This window comes from Conger conger, chromosome 10, assembly GCF_963514075.1.
Source record: "Conger conger chromosome 10, fConCon1.1, whole genome shotgun sequence".
In the NCBI taxonomy this organism is placed as follows: domain Eukaryota; kingdom Metazoa; phylum Chordata; class Actinopteri; order Anguilliformes; family Congridae; genus Conger; species Conger conger.
In genome coordinates, this window is record NC_083769.1 from 51,540,088 (window position 1) to 51,558,873 (window position 18,786).

General features: G+C 45.4%; 1 protein-coding gene across 1 annotated transcript; it reads left to right on the forward strand.

Annotated features, from left to right (window-relative positions):
- The first annotated feature begins 8 nt into the window (after positions 1–8).
- Positions 9–17,809, forward strand: LOC133139397 (pyruvate dehydrogenase E1 component subunit beta, mitochondrial-like). The gene is made up of 10 exons (XM_061258910.1): positions 9–182; positions 262–321; positions 2,777–2,884; positions 3,275–3,337; positions 3,443–3,478; positions 3,712–3,997; positions 4,462–4,572; positions 4,777–4,868; positions 5,643–5,784; positions 16,629–17,809. The coding sequence occupies exons 1-10, from the start codon at positions 147–149 to the stop codon at positions 16,772–16,774; spliced, it is 1,080 nt and encodes a 359-aa protein (XP_061114894.1). The 5' UTR covers positions 9–146; the 3' UTR covers positions 16,775–17,809.
- The last annotated feature ends 977 nt before the right edge of the window (positions 17,810–18,786 follow it).

The window sequence follows — 18,786 nt, forward strand, 5'->3', positions numbered from 1 at the left end:
TGTATTTTTCCAGTACGCACCCAGTCTTCCGGTGTTTTTGACGGCACAGAGGACTACCTACTTTCGGTTTCTCCCCTGGATTCTGATTCGTTCTTGGTTCCTCGCGGCCCAGAAGTTTTATTTGTCTCTTTGCGTCACTCTCCAAAATGGCGTCGCTGACCTGCTTTCTTAACTCGGGACGGGTATGTAGAAAATCAAATAAAAATGATTTGTTTTTGATGTCAGAACAGCGCGGTGATTGATGCTCGCTCTGACTTTTAGCGTGCGGTCGTCGGGGCACTGCGAAGACGGATTCACAGCACGCCATCCGCGCCTGCACAGGTAAATCACCGGAGGTTGCCACCTCGCAGGGCAGGGCAGTTACTGTTTGGGTAATTTAGGCTACTGGAGCAAATTTAGAATTTGAGCTCACTGTACGCTCATCGTGGACGGCTGCCGATGAGCAATGATTTAACGTCAATATGTCCATTATATTCATTTATGCACTTCAGCATTTTAATTGACGTGTTGACGACTATGATGTTAATATCGTTGTATTAACGTAGGCCTACTGAGCCGTTTGGGAAAGTCATAATGACATAGCAAACGTATTCGTCACTCGGCAGAAATTATTGATTATTGCATGTTTTCAGTTCGATACTTACTCCCTTTTCTGCAGGTATGGTGGCGCAAAAAAAGTTATATATATAATTTTATATATATATATATATCACATGACATACGTTCCATATTGCTCTGGTGCTCTTGTTCTTTCCTGTTGTGTAATTTTGGACACATCATGCGTGTTCTGTGTTCACTCAGTCCATTCTCAGGTTATAAAGAGATGCAGTTATAAAGACACCCTGCTCAAACAGGTGTGGCATTCACTGGGATGTGTCCTGCCCTCCAGAAGCTGGCTGAGTGCATCTCTGTCCTGTTATGACCTGGGCACACCGTGTCAAAACGTTTAATCTAGATCAGGATTATCCAGATTTTGCAATCACTTTTTTTTTGCTACCCCAGAACAAATCGATCTCGTTGGTTTTGTCCCAGTTTTTCAAAGAATTTTCAGATAGGATCATTCTGATCCAGATACCACAAGATTACGGAATCTAGATTTTGCAGTCTTTGGACCTGTCTCTATGTGTTGGTCAAAATGATGTAGCATTACATTTTTGTTTTTTAAAGTTACAGGGTTTTGTATTAGTGTAAGTTAAAATGAATATTTTTTATTATCCAGTGAGACATTGGGCCTCATGAAAGAACCACTCGTATGAACAGATAAGAAACCTTCATTTCAACAATTTTCTCAACAAATTTCCCCTTCATTAGGAACAACATTTACGAGCGGGGCCGACCTGTCATGTGAGTTGTGTAAACAGGAGCCTCGCAGTGCAGCTCACCTGAACTCAGGTATCATGTGTCTGCAGTTAATCCCACTGGCCATCTATCCAACAGAACCCACCTACAGTACCCTATATACTGTATTATAATGGACCCCACCTACAGTACCCTATATACTGTATTATAATGGACCCACGTACAGTACCCTATATACTGTATTATAATGGACCCACCTACAGTACCCTATATACTGTATTATAATGGACCCACCTACAGTACCCTATATACTGTATTATAATGGACCCACGTACAGTACCCTATATACTGTATTATAATGGACCCACCTACAGTACCCTATATACTGTATTATAATGGACCCATGTACAGTACCCTATATACTGTATTATAATGGACCCACCTACAGTACCCTATATACTGTATTATAATGGACCCACCTACAGTACCCTATATACTGTATTATAATGGACCCACGTACAGTACCCCATATACTGTATTATAATGGACCCACCTACAGTACCCTATATACTGTATTATAATGGACCCACCCACAGTACCCTATATACTGTATTATAATGGACCCACCTACACTACCCTATATACTGTATTATAATGGACCCACCTACAGTACCCTATATACTGTATTATAATGGACCCACCTACAGTACCCTATATACTGTATTATAATGGACCCCACCTACAGTACCCTATGTACTGTATTATAATGGATCCACCTACAGTACCCTATATACTGTATTATAATGGACCCCACCTACAGTACCCTATATACTGTATTATAATGGACCCACCCACAGTACCCTATATACTGTATTATAATGGACCCACCCACAGTACCCTATATACTGTATTATAATAGGTTTGGTGCGTTTGTTGAATGCGACGTGGCACACTCGAATGGCCGCTTCGTTCGAATAAATTAAGATACATTTATATTAGGAATGCAAAAATGTTCTTGCATGGGGCCCATTGAATTAGACTGACTTTGGCCTATGTATTGTATACTAAAGCAGATGAACAGGACTGGTCAACATGTTTACTCATGTATATGAAATGCTGCATTATCCTGACCAACAGATAGAGACAGATCCAAAGACAAATCTAGATTCTGTGAAATCCTGATCTTGTGGTCTCTGGATCAGAATGATCCTATCTGAAAAATTATTTGAAAAACTGGGACAAAACCTACAGTATGAATTTGATCTGGAATAGCAAAAAGAGGGATTTCAAAATCCAGATAATTGTGATCCAGATGAAAAGTTTTGAAATACTGAACCCAGAGGACTGAATTAGGGTCCATTTGGATTCACCATGATTGCACAACTGCAACATGCAATTATGTTATTTTTATTATTATTTTTTGCTTGCCATCAGTGTGTTGAAAGTATGAGGCTGTGCTCCACTCCGCCCCCTGCAGGTGACCGTGAGAGATGCGCTGAACCAGGCCATGGACGAGGAGCTGGAGCGGGATGAGACTGTCTTCCTGCTGGGAGAGGAAGTGGCTCTGTACGACGGTGCCTACAAGGTCAACACACCTCTTGCAGAAGCTAAATTATGCAGATTGATTTAATAAACACGGGGGTGACATGGCTCAGGCAGTAAGAGCAGTCGTCTGGCAGTCGGAGGGTTGCCGGTTCGATCCCCCGCCCGGGCTGTGTCGAAGTGTCCCTGAGCAAGACACCTAACCCCCAAATGCTCCTGACGAGCGGGTTGGTGCCTGGCATGGCAGCCAATCGCCGTTGGTGTGTGAGTGTGTGTATGAATGGGTGAATGAGAAGCATCAATTGTACAGTGCTTTGGATAAAGGCACTATATAAATGCCAACCATTTACCATTTAGAAATCGCTGGCTCCAGCAGTGAGGTTAGAGCTCTGTTAAACTCTGTTAAAATATAATTATTATATTTTATTACCAGGTTAGCAGAGGACTCTGGAAGAAATATGGTGATAAGCGAATTATTGACACTCCGATTACAGAGGTGAGGTGTGTTTGCTGGGTTCATGCAGTTCATGGCTTACCTGCTTGCAGTGTCTCCAGGTGTCTGGTGTCGGTGTGTGGTCTTTATTGGTCTCGTGTCTTACAGATGGGATTTGCAGGTATTGCTGTTGGGGCTGCTATGGTAAGTTAGCTGCTAAACGTGAACTCAAACGTGGACATAAACATGCACACACACACACACACACACACAGGGTGAACGTATCAGTGTTGGCTGTATAACACCTCAGGCTTAATGAATTGCAAATTGAATAAACTAGTATCAAAATTGGGGATGCGTTTTGATTTTAAAAAAGGTGGATGGGTCCCCTGTAGACTGTAGCGGAAATGATGAAATGCACCTGTCCGAATGTGCAGGCTGGGCTGAGGCCCATCTGTGAGTTCATGACCTTCAACTTCTCCATGCAAGCCATCGACCAGGTCATCAACTCCGCCGCCAAGACCTACTACATGTCCGCGGGTCTGCAGCCTGTGCCCGTGGTGTTCCGCGGGCCCAACGGCTCCTCGGCGGGCGTGGCCGCCCAGCACTCGCAGTGCTTCGCCGCCTGGTACGGACACTGCCCCGGCCTGAAGGTGATCAGCCCCTGGAGCTCTGAGGACGCCAAGGGCCTCCTCAAAGCCGCCATCAGAGACGACAACCCCGGTACACGCACCATTCTGCGGTCAAACAAACACCGCTGTGCATCCAAACACCGCTGTGCATCCAAACAGCACTGTGCATCCGAACAGCACTGTGCATCCAAACACCGCTGTGCATCCAAACACCGCTGTGCATCCAAACACCGCTGTGCATCCAAACACCGCTGTGCATCCAAACAGCACTGTGCATCAAAACAACACTGTGCATCCAAACAACACTGTCATCCCGGTTGCCAGGTGCTAAAGGTCTCTAGTAATGGAGTCACCTGAAGGTGTGATTTTGTTCTTTCAGCCTGTTAAAATGTGTTCATTACTGATGAGCTGAACTCTGAGATGTGGGCTTTGGTCATTTATGTTTTATTGTGTCCCGTTTGTGCTCGTTTTGTTTTTGGAGAATGAGGTGTTGGTGGTGTCCTGTCTGTAGTTGTGTTTTTGGAGAATGAGGTGTTGATGGTGTCCTGTCTGTAGTTGTGTTTTTGGAGAATGAGCTCATGTATGGGGTGGCCTTTGAGATGTCTGAGGAAGCACAGTCCAAGGACTTCACCCTCCCCATCGGAAAGGCCAAAATCGAAAGGCAAGGTTAGTGAAGTTACCTGTGCATACCTGTTCATATCTGTGCATACCTGTGCATTTCCCCTGTCCTGCAGATCGTAGTGCTGCTAAACATGCCCCTTGCATAAATTTGCAGTAGTATTGCAGGGATGTCTGATGTCTTGGCTGTTGTAATGATGCTTTGTGGTCCCCAGTGATGTCACATAGTTTTGGTCTCGGCTCCTCCCCCAGGGGGCCACGTCACGCTCGTGTCCCACTCCCGCCATGTGAGTCTCTGCCTCGACGCCGCCACCGTGCTGGCCAAGGAGGGCATTGAGTGTGAAGTACGTACTGCTTAGTACAGAGTGTGTGAAGTATGCACTGCTTAGTACAGAGTGTGTGAAGTACGTACTGCTTAGTACAGTGTGAAGTATGCACTGCTTAGTACAGTGTGTGAAGTACGTACTGCTTAGTACAGAGTGTGAAGTATGCACTGCTTAGTACAGTGTGTGAAGTACATACTGCTTAGTACAGTGTGTGAAGTATGCACTGCTTAGTACAGTGTGTGAAGTACGTACTGCTTAGTACAGAGTGTGTGAAGTATGCACTGCTTAGTACAGAGTGTGTGAAGTACGTACTGCTTAGTACAGAGTGTGAAGTATGCACTGCTTAGTACAGTGTGTGAAGTACATACTGCTTAGTACAGAGTGTGAAGTATGCACTGCTTAGTACAGTGTGTGAAGTACATACTGCTTAGTACAGAGTGTGTGAAGTATGCACTGCTTAGTACAGAGTGTGAAGTATGCACTGCTTAGTACAGTGTGTGAAGTACGTACTGCTTAGTACAGTGTGTGATGTATGCACTGCTTAGTACAGAGTGTGAAGTATGCACTGCTTAGTACAGTGTGTGAAGTACGTACTGCTTAGTACAGTGTGTGATGTATGCACTGCTTAGTACAAAGTGTGAAGTATGCACTGCTTAGTACAGAGTGTAAAGTATGTACTGGTTAGTGTAGAGTGTGAAGCATGTACTGGTTAGTGTAGAGTGGAGTGTGAAGTGGTTACTCATGAATGTGGATGGCAGGTTGTGTGAGATGATGATGATTGGTCTGTCTCAGGTGATTAACCTGCGCACTATCAGACCGCTGGATGTGGAGACGGTGGAGGCCAGTGTGATGAAGACCAGCCACTTGGTCACTGTGGAAGGGGGCTGGCCGCAGTTCGGAGTCGGGGCCGAAATCTGTGCCGGAATCATGGAGGGTAACGCATACTGCGTAGTGTGTATAGGGTGTTGGTGTGAGTGTGTATAGGGGTGTTGGTGTGATGGTGTGAGTGTGTATAGGGTGTTGGTGTGATGGTATGAGTGTGTATAGGGGTGTTGGTGTGATGGTATGAGTGTGTATAGGGGTGTGGGAGTGATGGTATGAGTGTGTATAGGGTGTTGGTGTGATGGTATGAGTGTGTATAGGGGTGTTGGTGTGATGGTATGAGTGTGTATAGGGTGTTGGTGTGAGTGTGTATAGGGGTGTTGGTGTGATGGTGTGAGTGTGTATAGGGTGTTGGTGTGATGGTATGAGTGTGTATAGGGGTGTTGGTGTGATGGTATGAGTGTGTATAGGGGTGTGGGAGTGATGGTATGAGTGTGTATAGGGTGTTGGTGTGATGGTATGAGTGTGTATAGGGGTGTTGGTGTGATGGTATGAGTGTATAGGGTGTTGGTGTGAGTGTGTATAGGGGTGTCGGTGTGATGGTATGAGTGTGTGTATAGGGGTGTTGGTGTGATGGTATGAGTGTGTATAGGGGTGTGGGAGTGATGGTATGAGTGTGTATAGGGTGTTGGTGTGATGGTATGAGTGTGTATAGGGGTGTTGGTGTGATGGTATGAGTGTGTATAGGGGTGTGGGAGTGATGGTATGAGTGTGTATAGGGTGTTGGTGTGAGTGTGTATAGGGGTGTTGGTGTGATGGTATGAGTGTGTATAGGGGTGTTGGTGTGATGGTATGAGTGTGTATAGGGGTGTGGGAGTGATGGTATGAGTGTGTATAGGGGTGTTGGTATGAGTGTGTATAGGGGTGTTGGTGTGATGGTTTGAGTGTGTATAGGGGTGTTGGTGTGATGGTATGAGTGTGTATAGGGTGTTGGTGTGATGGTATGAGTGTGTATAGGGGTGTCGGTGTGATGGTATGAGTGTGTGTATAGGGGTGTTGGTGTGATGGTATGAGTGTGTATAGGGGTGTGGGAGTGATGGTATGAGTGTGTATAGGGTGTTGGTGTGATGGTATGAGTGTGTATAGGGGTGTTGGTGTGATGGTATGAGTGTGTATAGGGGTGTGGGAGTGATGGTATGAGTGTGTATAGGGTGTTGGTGTGAGTGTGTATAGGGGTGTTGGTGTGATGGTATGAGTGTGTATAGGGGTGTTGGTGTGATGGTATGAGTGTGTATAGGGGTGTGGGAGTGATGGTATGAGTGTGTATAGGGGTGTTGGTGTGATGGTTTGAGTGTGTATAGGGGTGTCGGTGTGATGGTATGAGTGTGTATAGGGGTGTTGGTGTGATGGTATGAGTGTGTATAGGGGTGTGGGAGTGATGGTATGAGTGTGTATAGGGTGTTGGTGTGATGGTATGAGTGTGTATAGGGGTGTTGGTGTGATGGTATGAGTGTGTATAGGGGTGTGGGAGTGATGGTATGAGTGTGTATAGGGTGTTGGTGTGAGTGTGTATAGGGGTGTTGGTGTGATGGTATGAGTGTGTATAGGGGTGTTGGTGTGATGGTATGAGTGTGTATAGGGGTGTGGGAGTGATGGTATGAGTGTGTATAGGGGTGTTGGTGTGATGGTTTGAGTGTGTATAGGGGTGTTGGTGTGATGGTATGAGTGTGTATAGGGTGTTGGTGTGATGGTATGAGTGTGTATAGGGGTGTGGGAGTGATGGTATGAGTGTGTATAGGGGTGTTGGTGTGATGGTATGAGTGTGTATAGCATGTTGGTGTGATGGTATGAGTGTGTATAGGGGTGTTGGTATGAGTGTGTATAGGGGTGTTGGTGTGATGGTTAGAGTGTGTATAGGGGTGTTGGTGTGATGGTATGAGTGTGTATAGGGGTGTTGGTGTGATGGTATGAGTGTGTATAGCATGTTGGTGTGATGGTATGAGTGTGTATAGGGGTGTGGGAGTGATGGTATGAGTGTGTATAGGGTGTTGGTGTGAGTGTGTATAGGGGTGTTGGTGTGATGGTATGAGTGTGTATAGGGGTGTTGGTGTGATGGTATGAGTGTGTATAGGGGTGTGGGAGTGATGGTATGAGTGTGTATAGGGGTGTTGGTATGAGTATGTATAGGGGTGTTGGTGTGATGGTTTGAGTGTGTATAGGGGTGTTGGTGTGATGGTATGAGTGTGTATAGGGGTGTGGGAGTGATGGTATGAGTGTGTATAGGGATGTTGGTGTGATGGTATGAGTGTGTATAGCATGTTGGTGTGATGGTATGAGTGTGTATAGGGGTGTTGGTATGAGTGTGTATAGGGGTGTTGGTGTGATGGTTTGAGTGTGTATAGGGGTGTTGGTGTGATGGTATGAGTGTGTATAGGGGTGTTGGTGTGATGGTATGAGTGTGTATAGCATGTTGGTGTGATGGTATGAGTGTGTATAGGGTGTTGGTGTGAGTGTGTATAGGGGTGTTGGTGTGATGGTATGAGTGTGTATAGGGGTGTTGGTGTGATGGTATGAGTGTGTATAGGGGTGTGGGAGTGATGGTATGAGTGTGTATAGGGGTGTTGGTGTGATGGTTTGAGTGTGTATAGGGGTGTTGGTGTGATGGTATGAGTGTGTATAGGGGTGTTGGTGTGATGGTATGAGTGTGTATAGCATGTTGGTGTGATGGTATGAGTGTGTATAGGGGTGTTGGTATGAGTGTGTATAGGGGTGTTGGTGTGATGGTTTGAGTGTGTATAGGGGTGTTGGTGTGATGGTATGAGTGGGGATAGGGGTGTTGGTGTGATGGTATGAGTGTGTATAGCATGTTGGTGTGATGGTATGAGTGTGTATAGGGGTGTGGGAGTGATGGTATGAGTGTGTATAGGGGTGTTGGTGTGATGGTATGAGTGTGTATAGCATGTTGGTGTGATGGTATGAGTGTGTATAGGGGTGTTGGTATGAGTGTGTATAGGGGTGTTGGTGTGATGGTTTGAGTGTGTATAGGGGTGTGGGAGTGATGGTATGAGTGTGTATAGGGGTGTTGGTGTGATGGTATGAGTGTGTATAGCATGTTGGTGTGATGGTATGAGTGTGTATAGGGGTGTTGGTATGAGTGTGTATAGGGGTGTTGGTGTGATGGTTAGAGTGTGTATAGGGGTGTTGGTGTGATGGTATGAGTGTGTATAGGGGTGTTGGTGTGATGGTATGAGTGTGTATAGCATGTTGGTGTGATGGTATGAGTGTGTATAGGGGTGTGGGAGTGATGGTATGAGTGTGTATAGGGTGTTGGTGTGAGTGTGTATAGGGGTGTTGGTGTGATGGTATGAGTGTGTATAGGGGTGTTGGTGTGATGGTATGAGTGTGTATAGGGGTGTGGGAGTGATGGTATGAGTGTGTATAGGGTGTTGGTGTGATGGTATGAGTGTGTATAGGGGTGTTGGTGTGATGGTATGAGTGTATAGGGTGTTGGTGTGAGTGTGTATAGGGGTGTCGGTGTGATGGTATGAGTGTGTGTATAGGGGTGTTGGTGTGATGGTATGAGTGTGTATAGGGGTGTGGGAGTGATGGTATGAGTGTGTATAGGGTGTTGGTGTGATGGTATGAGTGTGTATAGGGGTGTTGGTGTGATGGTATGAGTGTGTATAGGGGTGTGGGAGTGATGGTATGAGTGTGTATAGGGTGTTGGTGTGAGTGTGTATAGGGGTGTTGGTGTGATGGTATGAGTGTGTATAGGGGTGTTGGTGTGATGGTATGAGTGTGTATAGGGGTGTGGGAGTGATGGTATGAGTGTGTATAGGGGTGTTGGTATGAGTGTGTATAGGGGTGTTGGTGTGATGGTTTGAGTGTGTATAGGGGTGTTGGTGTGATGGTATGAGTGTGTATAGGGTGTTGGTGTGATGGTATGAGTGTGTATAGGGGTGTCGGTGTGATGGTATGAGTGTGTGTATAGGGGTGTTGGTGTGATGGTATGAGTGTGTATAGGGGTGTGGGAGTGATGGTATGAGTGTGTATAGGGTGTTGGTGTGATGGTATGAGTGTGTATAGGGGTGTTGGTGTGATGGTATGAGTGTGTATAGGGGTGTGGGAGTGATGGTATGAGTGTGTATAGGGTGTTGGTGTGAGTGTGTATAGGGGTGTTGGTGTGATGGTATGAGTGTGTATAGGGGTGTTGGTGTGATGGTATGAGTGTGTATAGGGGTGTGGGAGTGATGGTATGAGTGTGTATAGGGGTGTTGGTGTGATGGTTTGAGTGTGTATAGGGGTGTCGGTGTGATGGTATGAGTGTGTATAGGGGTGTTGGTGTGATGGTATGAGTGTGTATAGGGGTGTGGGAGTGATGGTATGAGTGTGTATAGGGTGTTGGTGTGATGGTATGAGTGTGTATAGGGGTGTTGGTGTGATGGTATGAGTGTGTATAGGGGTGTGGGAGTGATGGTATGAGTGTGTATAGGGTGTTGGTGTGAGTGTGTATAGGGGTGTTGGTGTGATGGTATGAGTGTGTATAGGGGTGTTGGTGTGATGGTATGAGTGTGTATAGGGGTGTGGGAGTGATGGTATGAGTGTGTATAGGGGTGTTGGTGTGATGGTTTGAGTGTGTATAGGGGTGTTGGTGTGATGGTATGAGTGTGTATAGGGTGTTGGTGTGATGGTATGAGTGTGTATAGGGGTGTGGGAGTGATGGTATGAGTGTGTATAGGGGTGTTGGTGTGATGGTATGAGTGTGTATAGCATGTTGGTGTGATGGTATGAGTGTGTATAGGGGTGTTGGTATGAGTGTGTATAGGGGTGTTGGTGTGATGGTTAGAGTGTGTATAGGGGTGTTGGTGTGATGGTATGAGTGTGTATAGGGGTGTTGGTGTGATGGTATGAGTGTGTATAGCATGTTGGTGTGATGGTATGAGTGTGTATAGGGGTGTGGGAGTGATGGTATGAGTGTGTATAGGGTGTTGGTGTGAGTGTGTATAGGGGTGTTGGTGTGATGGTATGAGTGTGTATAGGGGTGTTGGTGTGATGGTATGAGTGTGTATAGGGGTGTGGGAGTGATGGTATGAGTGTGTATAGGGGTGTTGGTATGAGTATGTATAGGGGTGTTGGTGTGATGGTTTGAGTGTGTATAGGGGTGTTGGTGTGATGGTATGAGTGTGTATAGGGGTGTGGGAGTGATGGTATGAGTGTGTATAGGGATGTTGGTGTGATGGTATGAGTGTGTATAGCATGTTGGTGTGATGGTATGAGTGTGTATAGGGGTGTTGGTATGAGTGTGTATAGGGGTGTTGGTGTGATGGTTTGAGTGTGTATAGGGGTGTTGGTGTGATGGTATGAGTGTGTATAGGGGTGTTGGTGTGATGGTATGAGTGTGTATAGCATGTTGGTGTGATGGTATGAGTGTGTATAGGGTGTTGGTGTGAGTGTGTATAGGGGTGTTGGTGTGATGGTATGAGTGTGTATAGGGGTGTTGGTGTGATGGTATGAGTGTGTATAGGGGTGTGGGAGTGATGGTATGAGTGTGTATAGGGGTGTTGGTGTGATGGTTTGAGTGTGTATAGGGGTGTTGGTGTGATGGTATGAGTGTGTATAGGGGTGTTGGTGTGATGGTATGAGTGTGTATAGCATGTTGGTGTGATGGTATGAGTGTGTATAGGGGTGTTGGTATGAGTGTGTATAGGGGTGTTGGTGTGATGGTTTGAGTGTGTATAGGGGTGTTGGTGTGATGGTATGAGTGGGGATAGGGGTGTTGGTGTGATGGTATGAGTGTGTATAGCATGTTGGTGTGATGGTATGAGTGTGTATAGGGGTGTGGGAGTGATGGTATGAGTGTGTATAGGGGTGTTGGTGTGATGGTATGAGTGTGTATAGCATGTTGGTGTGATGGTATGAGTGTGTATAGGGGTGTTGGTATGAGTGTGTATAGGGGTGTTGGTGTGATGGTTTGAGTGTGTATAGGGGTGTGGGAGTGATGGTATGAGTGTGTATAGGGGTGTTGGTGTGATGGTATGAGTGTGTATAGCATGTTGGTGTGATGGTATGAGTGTGTATAGGGGTGTTGGTATGAGTGTGTATAGGGGTGTTGGTGTGATGGTTAGAGTGTGTATAGGGGTGTTGGTGTGATGGTATGAGTGTGTATAGGGGTGTTGGTGTGATGGTATGAGTGTGTATAGCATGTTGGTGTGATGGTATGAGTGTGTATAGGGGTGTGGGAGTGATGGTATGAGTGTGTATAGGGTGTTGGTGTGAGTGTGTATAGGGGTGTTGGTGTGATGGTATGAGTGTGTATAGGGGTGTTGGTGTGATGGTATGAGTGTGTATAGGGGTGTGGGAGTGATGGTATGAGTGTGTATAGGGGTGTTGGTATGAGTATGTATAGGGGTGTTGGTGTGATGGTTTGAGTGTGTATAGGGGTGTTGGTGTGATGGTATGAGTGTGTATAGGGGTGTGGGAGTGATGGTATGAGTGTGTATAGGGATGTTGGTGTGATGGTATGAGTGTGTATAGCATGTTGGTGTGATGGTATGAGTGTGTATAGGGGTGTTGGTATGAGTGTGTATAGGGGTGTTGGTGTGATGGTTTGAGTGTGTATAGGGGTGTTGGTGTGATGGTATGAGTGTGTATAGGGGTGTTGGTGTGATGGTATGAGTGTGTATAGCATGTTGGTGTGATGGTATGAGTGTGTATAGGGTGTTGGTGTGAGTGTGTATAGGGGTGTTGGTGTGATGGTATGAGTGTGTATAGGGGTGTTGGTGTGATGGTATGAGTGTGTATAGGGGTGTGGGAGTGATGGTATGAGTGTGTATAGGGGTGTTGGTGTGATGGTTTGAGTGTGTATAGGGGTGTTGGTGTGATGGTATGAGTGTGTATAGGGGTGTTGGTGTGATGGTATGAGTGTGTATAGCATGTTGGTGTGATGGTATGAGTGTGTATAGGGGTGTTGGTGTGATGGTTTGAGTGTGTATAGGGGTGTTGGTGTGATGGTATGAGTGGGGATAGGGGTGTTGGTGTGATGGTATGAGTGTGTATAGCATGTTGGTGTGATGGTATGAGTGTGTATAGGGGTGTGGGAGTGATGGTATGAGTGTGTCTAGGGGTGTTGGTGTGATGGTATGAGTGTGTATAGGGGTGTTGGTATGAGTGTGTATAGGGGTGTTGGTGTGATGGTATGAGTGTGTATAGGGGTGTTGGTGTGATGGTATGAGTGTGTATAGGGTGTTGGTGTGATGATATGAGTGTGTATAGGGGTGTGGGAGTGATGGTATGAGTGTGTATAGGGGTGTGGGAGTGATGGTATGAGTGTATAGGGGTGTTGGTGTGATGATATGAGTGTGTATAGGGGTGTGGGAGTGATGGTATGAGTGTGTATAGGGGTGTTGGTGTGAGTGTATAGAGTGTTGGTGTGATGGTATGGGTGTGGGAGTGTTGGTGCGATGGTATGGGTGTGGGAGTGATGGTATGAGTGTGTATGCGTGTTGGTGTGAGTATATAGAGTGTTGGTGCGATGGTATTAGTGTGTATAGGGGTGTGGGAGTGATGGTATGAGTGTGTATAGCATGTTGGTGTGATGGTATGAGTGTGTATAGGGGTGTTGGTATGAGTGTGTATAGGGGTGTTGGTGTGATGGTTTGAGTGTGTATAGGGGTGTTGGTGTGATGGTATGAGTGTGTATAGGGGTGTTGGTGTGATGGTATGAGTGTGTATAGCATGTTGGTGTGATGGTTTGAGTGTGTATAGGGGTGTTGGTGTGATGGTATGAGTGTGTATAGGGGTGTTGGTGTGATGGTATGAGTGTGTATAGCATGTTGGTGTGATGGTATGAGTGTGTATAGGGGTGTTGGTATGAGTGTGTATAGGGGTGTTGGTGTGATGGTTTGAGTGTGTATAGGGGTGTTGGTGTGATGGTATGAGTGGGGATAGGGGTGTTGGTGTGATGGTATGAGTGTGTATAGCATGTTGGTGTGATGGTATGAGTGTGTATAGGGGTGTGGGAGTGATGGTATGAGTGTGTATAGGGGTGTTGGTGTGATGGTATGAGTGTGTATAGGGGTGTTGGTATGAGTGTGTATAGGGGTGTTGGTGTGATGGTATGAGTGTGTATAGGGGTGTTGGTGTGATGGTATGAGTGTGTATAGGGTGTTGGTGTGATGATATGAGTGTGTATAGGGGTGTGGGAGTGATGGTATGAGTGTGTATAGGGGTGTGGGAGTGATGGTATGAGTGTATAGGGGTGTTGGTGTGATGATATGAGTGTGTATAGGGGTGTGGGAGTGATGGTATGAGTGTGTATAGGGGTGTTGGTGTGAGTGTATAGAGTGTTGGTGTGATGGTATGGGTGTGGGAGTGTTGGTGCGATGGTATGGGTGTGGGAGTGATGGTATGAGTGTGTATAGCGTGTTGGTGTGAGTATATAGAGTGTTGGTGCGATGGTATTAGTGTGTATAGGGGTGTGGGAGTGATGGTATGAGTGTGTATAGGGGTGTGGGAGTGATGGTATGAGTGTGTATAGGGGTGTTGGTATGAGTGTGTATAGGGGTGTTGGTGTGAGTGTATAGAGTGTTGGTGTGATGGTATGGGTGTGGGAGTGTTGGTGCGATGGTGTGGGAGTGATGGTATGAGTGTGTATAGCATGTTGGTGTGAGTGTATAGGGGTGTTGGTGTGATGGTATGGGTGTGGGAGTGTTGGTGCGATGGTGTGGGAGTGATGGTATGAGTGTGTATAGCATGTTGGTGTGAGTGTATAGAGTGTTGGTGCGATGGTATTAGTGTGTATAGGGGTGTGAGAGTGATGGTATTAGTGTGTATAGGGGTGTTGGTGTGATGATATGAGTGTGTATAGGGGTGTGGGAGTGATGGTATGAGTGTGTATAGGGGTGTGGGAGTGATGGTATGAGTGTATAGGGGTGTTGGTGTGATGATATGAGTGTGTATAGGGGTGTGGGAGTGATGGTATGAGTGTGTATAGGGGTGTTGGTATGAGTGTGTATAGGGGTGTTGGTGTGAGTGTATAGAGTGTTGGTGTGATGGTATGGGTGTGGGAGTGTTGGTGCGATGGTATGGGTGTGGGAGTGATGGTATGAGTGTGTATAGCGTGTTGGTGTGAGTGTATAGAGTGTTGGTGCGATGGTATTAGTGTGTATAGGGGTGTGGGAGTGATGGTATGAGTGTGTATAGGGGTGTGGGAGTGATGGTATGAGTGTGTATAGGGGTGTTGGTATGAGTGTGTATAGGGGTGTTGGTGTGAGTGTATAGAGTGTTGGTGTGATGGTATGGGTGTGGGAGTGTTTGTGCGATGGTGTGGGAGTGATGGTATGAGTGTGTATAGCATGTTGGTGTGAGTGTATAGAGTGTTGGTGCGATGGTATTAGTGTGTATAGGGGTGTGAGAGTGATGGTATTAGTGTGTATAGGGGTGTGGGAGTGATGTTGTGAGTGTGTATAGGGGTGTTGGTGTGATGGTATGAGTGTGTATAGGGGTGTTGGTATGAGTGTGTATAGGGGTGTTGGTGTGATGGTATGAGTGTGTATAGGGGTGTTGGTGTGATGGTATGAGTGTGTATAGGGTGTTGGTGTGATGATATGAGTGTGTATAGGGGTGTGGGAGTGATGGTATGAGTGTGTATAGGGGTGTGGGAGTGATGGTATGAGTGTATAGGGGTGTTGGTGTGATGATATGAGTGTGTATAGGGGTGTGGGAGTGATGGTATGAGTGTGTATAGGGGTGTTGGTGTGAGTGTATAGAGTGTTGGTGTGATGGTATGGGTGTGGGAGTGTTGGTGCGATGGTATGGGTGTGGGAGTGATGGTATGAGTGTGTATAGCGTGTTGGTGTGAGTGTATAGAGTGTTGGTGCGATGGTATTAGTGTGTATAGGGGTGTGGGAGTGATGGTATGAGTGTGTATAGGGGTGTGGGAGTGATGGTATGAGTGTGTATAGGGGTGTTGGTATGAGTGTGTATAGGGGTGTTGATGTGAGTGTATAGAGTGTTGGTGTGATGGTATGGGTGTGGGAGTGTTGGTGCGATGGTGTGGGAGTGATGGTATGAGTGTGTATAGCATGTTGGTGTGAGTGTATAGGGGTGTTGGTGTGAGTGTATAGAGTGTTGGTGTGATGGTATGGGTGTGGGAGTGTTGGTGCGATGGTGTGGGAGTGATGGTATGAGTGTGTATAGCATGTTGGTGTGAGTGTATAGAGTGTTGGTGCGATGGTATTAGTGTGTATAGGGGTGTGAGAGTGATGGTATTAGTGTGTATAGGGGTGTTGGTGTGATGATATGAGTGTGTATAGGGGTGTGGGAGTGATGGTATGAGTGTGTATAGGGGTGTGGGAGTGATGGTATGAGTGTATAGGGGTGTTGGTGTGATGATATGAGTGTGTATAGGGGTGTGGGAGTGATGGTATGAGTGTGTATAGGGGTGTTGGTGTGAGTGTATAGAGTGTTGGTGTGATGGTATGGGTGTGGGAGTGTTGGTGCGATGGTATGGGTGTGGGAGTGATGGTATGAGTGTGTATAGCGTGTTGGTGTGAGTGTATAGAGTGTTGGTGCGATGGTATTAGTGTGTATAGGGGTGTGGGAGTGATGGTATGAGTGTGTATAGGGGTGTGGGAGTGATGGTATGAGTGTGTATAGGGGTGTTGGTATGAGTGTGTATAGGGGTGTTGGTGTGAGTGTATAGAGTGTTGGTGTGATGGTATGGGTGTGGGAGTGTTGGTGCGATGGTGTGGGAGTGATGGTATGAGTGTGTATAGCATGTTGGTGTGAGTGTATAGAGTGTTGGTGCGATGGTATTAGTGTGTATAGGGGTGTGAGAGTGATGGTATTAGTGTGTATAGGGGTGTGGGAGTGATGTTATGAGTGTGTATAGGGGTGTGGGAGTGGGCACATGTGGGAGGTCATGGGAGGGTCATGAACATTTCTCTCTGTGTTCAGGTCCCGCTTTTAACTACCTGGACGCTCCGGCTGTGCGTGTGACCGGAGCGGACATTCCCATGCCGTATGCCAAGATCCTGGAAGACAACAGCATTCCGCAGATTAAGGACATCATTTTCACCGTGAAGAAGACTCTGAATGTCTGACCCTGCTGCAGCGCTGCACCCTGGTGACCAAGAGGTCTCGAGCTTCAAATATATCTTTTTCACATGAAAACCGCTTCCTCTTGTTGTGATTAGCAGACCTTCTGGTAAGTTTGGCCTATCTCGTACAGAACTATATATACTTCTACCTGTCCTACTTTGTTTACCAGATTTATCTTTTAGTGCACCATATGAACTCTACATTGTAATAGTTTTTGATACAGCAGGATATGTTTACGTGTGGTTGCCATGGAACAGGAGATGATCATTTCAATGTGCAGAACGCCTGGTGGAGATACTGTCCTAGAGGCAAACTTGGAGGTTTCAGGGTCAATAAGAGCTGGGATGAACAGCAGCCACTATAGAGCACATTGCTTAATTTAATTAAAATGGTTTTGTGGATCCCTGCATTACCTAGAGGAAAATTTAGTTAATCTAGTCAACCATGTTTTTAATGAGAACTGGTAATCTCACTCTGGACCTCAGCATTTCTTGTGTGGTTACCCACCTCTGACTACATCACAGTGTGCTCACATATTGTCTTTGGAAAACAGGGTTTTGAGTATATACAGTATAATACGCAATCAATATGTAACAGAAATCAATACAGTTGTTACAAATATATATAAAGTGTTTAAAAAAAGTATAATGTTTACCATCTCTGTTGTGTAATTTGTTGAGTTAAATGGGATCTCCTGAACAATATTTTTAATAAACAGTTCTCCACGTTAAGATATGTTTGAAAAGAATATACAAATACATAATGTAAATGGAATGGAAAAAACTGCAGGTTTCACTTAACCTTGCTGTAAATGGAGAAAGTTGTTTCGTGTGTGTGTGTGTGTGTGTGTGTGTGTGTGTGTGTGTGTGTGTGTTTGTTTGTATGTTAGCCTATATGTACACTTTTGATGGCCAAACCTGACAAAATAATTCAAACAGAATCAGAATCACATGCACATCCAGTGTCCTGTAACCCAGAAATGTTTTCACACATTGTAATGATCTATTTTAGCAAATTAATAAAGTCATGTAATCTTGCATCAGGATTCTGCAGAATGACTGTTCATAGAACTGTTAGAAGTGTGTCCATATGGCGGCACACTCAGTAAAGTGAGATGCAGTAAACCAAGACGCACAAGTTTAAGTTTATGTGCACTATGTGCACTTTAGAAGTCTTCACAGTTTGAAAACTTAAATCCATCCATCCATCCATCCATCCATTCATTTGCCACATTAAACTGCTGAAAAGCTATAAATAGCATACATAATATAACCATGGTGAAGTAGTGCAGAGTTTATATTTTAAATTGCAGTCTATTATTTCTACGTGTAGGAATAGAGACCATTTTGCTGTCTACTGAAATTGTCCAACGTAACATAATGCATCAAGCCTAATCTTAAAAATTGAGTTTCTGCCTCCAGTACGTACATGACCAGACAAGCATCCACACAGCGACCATTGTGAATACTTCCTGATTCATAAAATCAAATAACACCTAAATCACCCATTGCTAAGCTTGAAGAGGTTGAGTATCTTGCATATTTCCTCATAACTTTCATTGTTAATACCACAAACCCATTTAATTGCCCTTTTATGACCTTTTCCAGACCCTCTATATCTTTCTTGTAGTGCAGTCCCCTGAATGACACACAATACTCTTAAGTATGGTCTGACAAAGGTATTCTACAACATAAGTATAACTTTCGTGGAATTGTACTTTTGGCTATACAGTGCTGTGAAAAAAGTATTTTGCTATTAACACAAGCTTTATTTTCCAACATGCTTTATTAATGATCAACCAAAGTCTTACATTTCTAAAATATTTCCCCCAAAAACAGGTTCCACAATTATTGACACCCATGATTTAATACTTTGTGCAAACCCCCCTGGCAAAAATGACAGCCGTCAGCCTTTTCTTATAATTTGTGATAAGTTTAGAAATCGCATTTGGAGGAATTTCTGATTATTCCTCCATGCAGAACTTTTCAGAATCATTGATATCCTTTGGTTTGTG